The 10719-nt window shown below is 43.7% G+C and overlaps 1 protein-coding gene across 3 annotated transcripts in view; it reads left to right on the plus strand.

Annotated features, from left to right (window-relative positions):
• The window catches only part of zeb2b (zinc finger E-box binding homeobox 2b), a 79166-nt gene that overhangs the window by 66249 nt on the left and 2198 nt on the right, over window positions 1–10719 (plus strand). For 2 of the 3 annotated variants that reach the window (XM_058403478.1, XM_058403479.1), the window contains exons 4-8: window positions 2067–2255; window positions 3112–3326; window positions 5807–5915; window positions 6303–8293; window positions 9837–10017. In XM_058403478.1, coding sequence (XP_058259461.1) covers window positions 2067–2255; window positions 3112–3326; window positions 5807–5915; window positions 6303–8293; window positions 9837–10017 — 2685 coding nt within the window. The remainder of the gene's footprint in view (window positions 1–2066; window positions 2256–3111; window positions 3327–5806; window positions 5916–6302; window positions 8294–9836; window positions 10018–10719) is intronic. The other variant, XM_058403480.1, reaches the window with a different exon arrangement.

A 10719-nucleotide genomic window follows, 5' to 3' on the forward strand; every position in this document is an offset into this window, starting at 1 on the left:
CAATAATTCGTTCATTTTTAATTTACTTTCAAACAATTTTTTACAAAACTCATTTGTATGCCATGTATTGTTTTTAAATGATTCACATATTTTCACGTGATTTTTTTTTTTTTTCATTTTTTTGCCCCCAATGATTCATTCATTTCTTTTCATTTATTCTCAGTTGGGTTTTTTATATAATTCTTTTGTTTGCCAAGTATTGTTTTTAAATGATTCATTTATTATCACATCTGAGCACCTCAAATGATTCATTCAAATGATTCATTTATGTTCACCTGCAATGTTAGTGTTCACATAAATGATTCATTTTTTTTTTGTAATTACTCACACATCACATGTTAAAAACCTCATGGTGACAAGTGAACCGAATGTTATTTTCCTGTTAGGGCCCGCCTTCCACTTCCAATCAAACCCGACACCACAGTCCTCCCTGAACATTATATCTCTCGCCTCCATCACATCAGCGAGGCGCTCTGATTGGCCATGGCGCCGGCCGAGTGATTGAACGCTATTAAAAAAAAACGTGAATTCTTCCTCATGTCTCGAACTCTGCCAGCACTAACCACAACTCTGGCTCCGGATAGAACCGGGAAACTCTTCAGTGTGGAAATGGAATTTTAATAAAGGTTTCCATTTATGATGTTAGCCTTGTGGAAAGCAGAGCAAGCGTGCTGGGCTGTTTTTGGAAATCCGCTCGTGGATTACAAGCGATTTTGCTTCTGAACCCTGAACCGAATAGTTCTAAAGCAAAAGACGAAGAGGGAAAGGAGGGAAGAAGGAAAAAAAAGGGAAACAAAAAAGAGAAGTGTTATTTTGTGCTCTAAACCTTGCGCAGCAACTTTTCCCAAATCTTATTCCGGTCCAAAAATTGAATTTAGGTGCAAACCCAATTTGTTCAGATTATATCCTCTTCCAAGCTGGCTTCAAAAAGGAGTCATTTGTTCATGCGCGTTTAGCTCTTCGTCGGTGAATCACATTAGGCTTAAGGTGTGTGTGTGTGTGTTTATTTTAATTACACTGCACACGCCACTGTGTAGGTTCCTTCCCGATAACGAAGGCTTCGTTTTATACACTCCAGTTCCTCGGATCTGAAGAGGGAACGCAAAAGGTCCATTGGCACTTTGACATTTTCGAGACATTTTTGACATCGACACAGTCCACTACCTTGACCTTTCAGCAAATTAGACCATAAAATGTTTACTGTCTGACAAATCTCGGTACACAGTTTACCTTTCACTTCGGCATGGCCTAATTAAAAAGGTGGCTAATAAAATCTCCCAGCGCTCTGTCACCTTCTCCATAGAATTCCCGCCTAATTGACAGATGAGACGGCTCGAGGAGACACGGACGCTAATCTCTATACAAATATAATGAATAATGGAGTGAGCTGAAGGAAACTTGGCAGTTTTCAGCTGCAGTATTTATGTGCCAACAGAGATGTGTCTGGATTTATATTTATATATATATATATATATATATATATATTTTGGTGGGGTTTTTTTTCTTCGCCGTTTCATTTAACAATCCGTTTAATCACGTCGAAGAATTTAGGAGGCCTGGAAAAAGCACACCCTGATGAAACATCCCCTCCGTATCTCGAAATTGTAACTTCCTGTAATTTGAAGCACGATTTCTTTTTTTTTTCTTTTTTTTTTCAGAAGCTGTCTCGTTAGGAGTTTGATTAGAGAAATCAGAAGTAATGCACGGCTTGTAGCAAACATCATTTCCTCCCCGAGTTTCCCTCATCGCACAGCACCTAATACATTTAAAGCGCAGGGAAAAAAGGGTTTATCGTTAAAAGCCTTTTTCCACAATTCACATGGCATTCCTGCTAGATTAAGCCATATTTCTTATTTTAGTGGCCATTAGTTGACAAGATAAGGTCGTAATTTAGACGTATTCCTCGCAACTAGTACTTTAATGTTTGTTTTTTTTCTTCAGCTGTTTTATTACATCTAGGACATGTTACTTGTGCCTTGCATTTTTCACACGTAGCTAAGAAAGCTATTTTTTTTGTTGTTGTGCTCATTCCAACTGTCCTTCCCTCTATCTTTTTCTTCATAAAGTGAAGAGAATGGACTGCACAGCCGAGTTCGAGGAGTTCTTCGCTAAAAGGAAGATGGCCGACAGCGAGAGCCATGTGGTTAGCATCGCTGAATATTTGCAGCGTGCCGACACGGCCATCATCTACCCCGAGGCTCCGGAGGAGATCGCCCGCCTGGGCACACCCGAGGGCCCCGGGCACGAGGAGAACGGTAAGGACGCGTCACCCTGCATACCCGAGTGTTTACCTTCTGAGAGAGGTGCAGCTGTTAGGGCGCTGAAATCAGATCCTTATCCTCAGGGAGAGTCGGGCCAATTGCACACACATACCTCACTCATGAGGAAAGAGGAAAAATTAGACATGGAAAAGACCACCAGTTGGACGGAGCCAAAATGGTGTGATACTCAAGACTCGTTCACAGGAGTCATTCATGAGGTCAAAACTGAGAGTATATAAACTGCAGCATAACAATCTACTTTAAATAATATAACAGGCTCGAGATACTGACATTTGACTCGAGTCTTTAAGCATGATGTCATCCTGCTTCTGCTCAGACTTAAATAATTCAGATTAAATATCAGTTAACTTAAGTTAAATTTATGTTTTTAAAGTAACATTTCGATGGATTATTTATTTATTTATTTATTATAAATAAAGAAACTAATAATTAATGTTTTATTAACATTTTATTATATATAACAATTTTTAAATTTATCATTCCCCCCCTTTTTTTTAATCTATGTGCAATGCTCAGTGTGTGCATTCAAGTGTATGTGTGCATGCATTACTTCATGTACATATTAGTGTGTGTGTAAGAGAGAGAGAGTGATTGTGTGTGTGTGTGTGTGTGTTTAGGGTTACCAGTGCCAGGCCTGACGATGGCACTCAGTATAGCAGATTGTAGAGATACCTCCCATACCAGTCTGGGCATAGTGCCAATTAGCTGCCATTGATTTGCTGACCTTTTGGCCCACTGCCCCTTCCCATGCTTCCTCCCTCCTTCACTTACTCACTCTCTCTCTCTCTCTCTCTCTCTCTCTATCCCTCGTTCCTTCTCTCCACCACAGACCTGCCACCTGGAACTCCAGATGCTTTTGCCCAACTGTTGACCTGCCCCTACTGCGACCGGGGTTACAAGCGCTTGACTTCCCTGAAGGAACACATCAAGTACCGGCACGAGAAGAACGAGGAGAACTTCGCCTGCCCTCTGTGCAACTACTCCTTTGCTTACCGCACTCAGCTGGAGAGACATATGGCCACACACAAGCCTGGACGAGATCAGGTGAGCATCACATGCCCTGCCCTCCCTCCCTTACTGTATTTCGCTCATGTACTCGCTCTCTCATCCGCTCTCTCTCTCTCTCCCTCCATCTCTCTCGCTCTCTCTTTCCGCTGCCAGCTCCGCTTCTATCTTCACCCTCTCAATTTGCCAGCCTTTCATTAACTCTCTCTCCCTGCCACACATATATACGGCCTGTGACTTTATACATTATTTCTAATGTGCTGTATTCCCATGAAGAAAAGAGATCATTTTGATTGGCGATCGTTATTAATTTTTCATGGCATTTTGAAGATGCAGATCTTTTACTGGTAATAGCCTTAATAGAGGCCTAAATGGCTTTTTGATGGCCTGCTCATATGATTCTGCAGTCTTATGTTCACGATCGAATGATTGTTTTAATTTCCAATTTAGAAATTTCATCTGCACTTTAAATTTACTCTCATTTTTTTGTTAATGTTCTTTAAAAATCATTGCGCCGCCCAATTAGATAGTATAGTCTCAGTTTTTTTTTTGGAAAATAGCAAACGTCGGCTTTAATGGCAGGTAGAGTAAAATCTTTCGTTCAGTTTTACTCGGTGTACAAGAGTCGTTCTCTGGGTTCAATCTTCAGTCGCAGAACCGCAGCAAACGATCCCCAGATGAAGCGGCGCATCAAAACCCCAAACCCCCCTCCATTTAATTGTTTGCTATTCGGCTCATGCGGCACGTTGCAGTTGTCTTTCATCTGCGTGAGATAATGTTCCAGCTCTAACGGAGTGATTTAATACAATGTGGACTGGCAGCTTGCTCACCTGCCTTCCCCAGTCTGCTCAAAACATGAGCAGATGGCCCATTCTCCTTGTGTACCCTGCTAATCCACAAATTACTTCCTATTTATTGTTTTTTTGTTTGCGTACTTCCTTCACATAGAAAGACTTTCCTGTTAAATGGTCCCCCTGGTCCCACTTCAGTTTTTGTCACGATGCTAAAATCGGATAGTGTTAGTGGAAATCAGTCGTCCAAATGCACCGGCTCGATTGGCGGCTGCTTTTGAGGGTTTCTACACCCTCTGATTTCCTGTTTAGTCATTTTATGGCCACTCCCCCCCTCCCCCTCTCCCCGCCCGCCTGCCTGACCGCCCGCCCACCACCTCACATTTTCTATATTAATCACAAACAAACACACACTTCATGACTAACTCGAGAACAACACGAGTCACATGAGTCACTCTGTGTTTGAGCATTACGAGGGTGTTCCCCAATATTCTCTACTAAATTACAGTAAGAACGCTAACCAGTCTTGCCAAATCGTACAGCATGGGGAGTTACTCACTGTCAGCCAATCGTATGCAAAAATTCAATCAGGTCCTCCGCCCACAACATGGCTAACACGTCACATGGGGCTGAAAAAAAGCCCCCTCATTCTGCACTGCCATTCACAATTAAAGCAAAAGGATCATGTTAATGGTGGCATGGATAAACCCTACCTCCATCCTCATGGGGTGTTTATAAGAAGAAAAAGCATTGGGGGTAGTGGTGGTGGTCGGTAGTGGTGGTGTTCAGGGGGTAAAGCAGCTGTTGCTGTTTGTTTATGCAACTCAGCAACATACGAGCGAGTAGTGGGGTACCTCCCTGGCGCAGAGCCGCTTGGCTCCACCGCTTGATCTCGGAAGGTTGCTGCTGTTTGAACAATCCTCCCTGTGTCCTGCCTTTACGCCATCTGTCTCCTGCCGGAATGCGAGCCCAGTTGTCAGAGCAGATCATGGGCGGCTCCTCTCGCCACCGCTTGCATACCCTTTGTGTTCTCCCAGCCATTTAACATATTCACCTCCCACTCAGAATTAATTGTGCACGCCTGGTGCGCCACTGCTTCCCCACACTTACGCGCCGTATTGTTGTTGTTGTTATCGCTATTATATTTAGATTTTTTTTTCTTCCACGGGGCCCCGCTTTGAATTGCAAATTGGCGTGGTGCCGATGTTTTATCTTTTGAACGGAACGACCTACGTGCTGTACTCACATGTTATTAAAGAGTCTAAACGTCCTGGAAATTCACATCCAATTATCAAACTGTAACATTTACCCAAGCCCACCTTTTTTGAATAATTAACTTTATTTTCAGGTACATTGAGGGAAGGCTTCGTTAAATATGCAGGATCTCGTCCGAGTGATTATCCCAAATTAATTAAAGTGGAATAGATTGCCTTCTCTAATGAGGGAAAAACTCTTTTTAAAAAAAGGAGCCTTTTATTTATTTCCCGGCGCTGCCAGATTCTAAAGCCATGCTTCGCTGGCACGCAAGTCAGGAAATTAAAAGGTATGTAGTTCTCTATTATCATGGCCACACTCGTGCTGGCTCAGTGAAGCTGCAAGAAAAGCAAGATGCTGCATTACAACGTGAGCCATTTGGCATGTTGTGCTGTGCGCTGATTGTGGTTACGTACCAAACTCTTCCTCTGTTCTGTTTGTGAGGAGCTCATGTAAATACCCTCTCTTCCCCAGCACCAACTGCTGAACCAGGGAGCTGGCAACCGCAAGTTCAAATGCACAGAATGTGGCAAGGCCTTCAAATACAAGCACCATCTGAAGGAGCACCTGCGGATCCACAGTGGTGGGTAGCGATGGGCCCATGCGCTCGCTTTGAATATTCATTACCTCCAGTTAAGATTGTTCTGTACTTCAGAAGATGTACAAAAATCAATCTTTGTAAGCGGGCAGAGACAAAAAAAAAAAAAAACAACAAAGGATGAATAGTGTTGTTTTGTTGGCTTTGGCCCATCTCACTCAAAAGGGAACAGTTTAATCAAAATGCCAGATGCTTTACTTTGTTAATCATTACATAAAGCAGTTATATTTGATTTTCTTTTTAGCCCAGTATTGATTGTTATTAGATTTTGTTCTAGGAAGAATGCATTATTCACATTCAGTGCAGCACTGCTGGAATTTAAACACAGTATATAGAGACAGAATTCTAATATGTTTTCTCTTTGCCTTGCAGGGGAAAAGCCGTATGAATGCCCAAACTGTAAGAAGCGATTCTCTCACTCTGGGTCCTACAGTTCTCACATCAGTAGCAAGAAGTGCATTGGCCTGATCACAGTTAACGGCAGGATGAGGAACAACATGAAGCCCGGCTCCTCTCCAACCTCCGCCTCCTCCTCTCCAACCAACACTGCCATCAGCCAGCTAAGACACAAGCTGGAAAATGGCAAGCCCCTCGGCCTCCATGAGCAGTCCAATCACCTCAACATTAAATCGGAACCACTGGACATCAACGACTATAAGCTGATAATGGCCTCACATGGCTATGGTACACCAGGCCCCTTCCTGAATGGTGGGCTGAGTGGAGGGAGCCCACTAAGTGCCCCTAACTCCCAGAGTCCCCTCCAGCACTTAGGGATGAGCATGGAAGGACAATTGCTGGGGTACCCGTCTTTAGGGAACAACCTAAGCGAGGTGCAGAAGGTGCTTCAGATAGTAGACAACACAGTATGCCGACAGAAGATGGACTGCAAGCCAGAGGAACTTTCCAAGCTGAAGGCCTACATGAAGGAGCTGGGCTCCCAAATTGAGGAGAAGAAACCAGGGCTGGGATCACCCGGGGGCCCCCAGACAGGTCTTCCAGTCATCAGCCACAATGGTGCAACCAAGAGCATCATTGACTACACACTCGAGAAGGTCAATGAAGCTAAAGCATGCCTCCAGAGCTTGACCACGGACTCTAAGAGACAATTTAGCAATATCAAGAAGGAGAAGTCGAATCATACGATAGATTTAGGTACAGAGGATAAGTTGCACGAGAACAACTTAATGTTTACATCCTTTTCTTGCCAGTATTGCAAAGAAGCTTTCCCAGGTCCCATTCCACTGCATCAGCATGAGAGGTACCTGTGTAAGATGAATGAAGAAATAAAAGCCGTACTGCAGCCCAATGAAAACATCACGCCTAACAAGCAGGGCATGTTCTCAGAGAAGCATGCCCATTTGTTCTCCCCAATCATCTCTGAGAAGGGCATTACTAGCCCCATCAACCCTTACAAGGACCACATGTCAGTGCTCAAAGCATACTTTGCCATGAACATGGAGCCCAACTCAGAGGAACTACTGAAGATCTCTATAGCAGTCGGCCTTCCTCAGGAATTTGTGAAAGAGTGGTTTGAACAGAGAAAGGTATACCAATATGCCAATTCCAGAACACCACCTTTAGATAGGAACAATATGGAGATCGGTCTGCCTGCCACTAATCACATGCCCAATAAGGACTCCATGAACGCTCGTTCCCCTCTATCTTTGGTCAAACCTATGGACCGAATGACGTCGCCCGCCACCCCCGAGCTACATAACAACATAAACAACTGTGACATCCCCCTCAGGCTTTCTAAAACACCCCACTTCCCTGGCCCCAGGCAACTTGGTGAGAAGTTGGACCACTCCAGGAGCAACACGCCGTCTCCACTGAACTTGTCCTCCGCCTCCTCCAAGAACTCCCACAGCAGCTCTTACACGCCCAACAGCTTCACGTCCGAGGACCTGCAGGCAGAGCCACTGGACCTCTCACTACCAAAGCTCATGAAAGAACCCAAACATGTGCTTTCTGTCAAGAGCCGGCCCAAGCCCAGCAGTGTCCCCTTAGACCACAACCCCATCACATCACCCCGGGAACATCTGGAAGAGCCACTCAATCTTGCATACCTGTCCAAGAAAGAGTTTGGGAGCCCCAATGGTAACCTGGAGAAAAGCACTAGCCCCATGTTTGGCATTAACCCTTTCTCTGCCAAACCTCTGTATACTTCCTTACCCCCTCAAAGTGCGTTCCCTCCAGCCACTTTCATGCCCCCAGTTCAGGCCAGTCTCCCAGGTCTCCGGCCCTACCCCACACTTGACCAGATGGGCTTCCTGCCACACATGGCCTATACCTATGCAGCAGGAGCTGCCAGCTTTGCTGAGATACAGCATCGGAGAAAGTACCAGCGGAAGCCAGGGTTTCAGGTAAACAATCCTTGAGCTCCTGAATCTCATTTTGTCAATGCCTGCATGTCTGTAGTGTGCTCTGGATCTTTCTGCTGCTAATTAAAAGGTACTTAGAGTGAGAGAGAAGAGCTCACCTGCCGCCGCCTTTAGCAGCGGAAGAGCACAGTGAGGGATAAATGTTGGAGAGGCAAGAGCTTGAGATAGAATAGACAAACAGCTGTGCAGTGGCCTGTAGCACTGCTAGCTCCTGTAGCATGCGTCATTAGCATTAGCACTGACTGGTAGTTTTAGCGTTCACGACAAGGGAGGGCTTGTGTTACCAGACTCCGGTGTCTAGTGTCTGAGTGGATAAGGGCAGGAAGCGTTGCCTTGCCAGATGCTCCGAGCACTCCTCACTGTGTCAAACTGCATCTGTTGTGTTTGTCATAATGTGTGTGTGTACGTGGACTTTGTGTGTATGTGTGTGTGTGTGTACCTCTTCTAGTCACACACCCACGTTTCTTCTCTCAGGTGTACTCAAGTAACAGGCATGAAAGTGAGACTTAATGACTTACAATGAACCCTTAAGACTCTCAAAGACCTCAGCTCAGCGTTTCCCTCCACAAGCAGTCTTTCTTCCCCCCGTCTTCTTCCCCACTTCTCCCATCTTTCTGTATCTGTTTCCCCCCCTCATTCTCTCTTTTCTTTTGTATCTCTAAAGAGAGGAAAGCCAAAATGAGTTTGAACATGTGGATTAATAATGCACGCTCGCCGTGTTCATTACAGCGCAGCGCTGAAGGCTGTTTAACATAGAGGGAACCGTTCTGATAAAAAAGTATTAATAATGTTTCCTATTCTAAGTTATTAAATTAGATTTTAAAAATACAGCTACGGGCATTTAGCTCAAATTGATTGCGGAATGATAGCATGGCTCTCTTAAAAAGCCCGGCGTAGCCATGTCTGAGAATCATTGTCAGACCGGAGCAAGTACTCTTAATGAGGGCAACGGCGCTACACAATTTTGGTTCTTTAGTGCACCTCTTGATTTAATCATTACCGCTTGGAAATTAGAAGACTGTGGCAATATGCCCTGCCAAGGCTTTCTCTTATTATTATGACCCTCTAATGCAATAATACTTTTTTTTCCCCTCATTAATTGAAGTTTTAGCCTATCGGGGTAATCTTCTCTGTAAAGAAAGAAAGAGCAGATAAATATAGCATTAACACTCTTTCATGTATAAAATTAAACCAAATTTGAATGCAAATATATGGAGAAAGGTGATATTAAGCGTATGCGGAGAAAGAGAGAGAGCTCATTTGTAATATCCGGCCTTTTTATGCATTTTCTACTCACAAACATTTTAATGTTTAATTTAGAAGATGGGCTCTAGTGCAAACGTAGGCCGCGTAATGAATCCACGACTGAGATTTTTTCAGATTCATTAAAAAAAAGCATGCAAGGAAATAATAAAAGTGGTTTGGATGATTTTTTTTGTTTGTTTGTTTGATATTTAAATAAAAGCAGTATTCCCCTTAGCTACGGGATACGGGATTCTAAATCGGAGATCTTTCTGTTTTTCAGGGGGAGTTGCTAGACGCCACGCCAGACTATCTCTCCAGCCTGGATGACATGACAGACTCAGACGCCTGTCTGTCCCGGAAGAAGATTAAGAAAACAGAAAGTGGTATGTACGCGTGTGACCTTTGCGACAAAACATTCCAGAAGAGCAGTTCCCTCCTAAGACACAAATATGAGCACACAGGTACATACTGTTCCAGACACTTATTTTACCCCATGCTTATTTATTTTACTTCCTGTTTGTCTAATTAAACCCCCCCTGTTTTTTCCTCTTAGTAGTCCTTTTTTTCCCTGCTTATTTTTTCCGAGTTCGGTTTCGTTGTTCACTTTTTTCTTTTTTTTTTCCTTTTTTAAATTGGATGTGAATGGAAAACTAACTTATTTCTTTCCTACTGACAGGGTGAGAGGAATTGTAGTTGAGAAAAATGTGAGGAAAAATTATTTAAAACGAAATTAGTCAACAGACTATTTTTTTTTTAAACTTTTTTTCTTATTCATTCGATTGACCCAGTACTTCTATTAAATATTTGCAGAACTCTCTCCTTTGGCATTTTTTACCCGACTTCAGATCAAACAGCGATGATCTATAACCTTTATCTGTAATATTCATATTCTTTTAAATTGGCCGTATATTATACATCAGAGTGGCGGGGTAAGAAAAGCGAGGCCTCTCGTTCGCCACGCCGCTATTCTTTCACTCGATTGCATCACGCCATACTGGTTGAGGAATCTGCTGGCATGAATACCATCTCCCTCCTTCTTTCTCGGAGGTGTACTGCATGTTGGTACGCAGCATTCCTGTGCTATTTGTGCTCAGCGATTGGCCAGATGTGCGTGTTCAAGTGCGCCACTTCACGAGTGCTATCTTGGGTTCGGTGAAATGCCA

The sequence above is a fragment of the Hemibagrus wyckioides genome, linkage group LG11, assembly GCF_019097595.1.
Source record: "Hemibagrus wyckioides isolate EC202008001 linkage group LG11, SWU_Hwy_1.0, whole genome shotgun sequence".
In the NCBI taxonomy this organism is placed as follows: Eukaryota; Metazoa; Chordata; class Actinopteri; order Siluriformes; family Bagridae; genus Hemibagrus; species Hemibagrus wyckioides.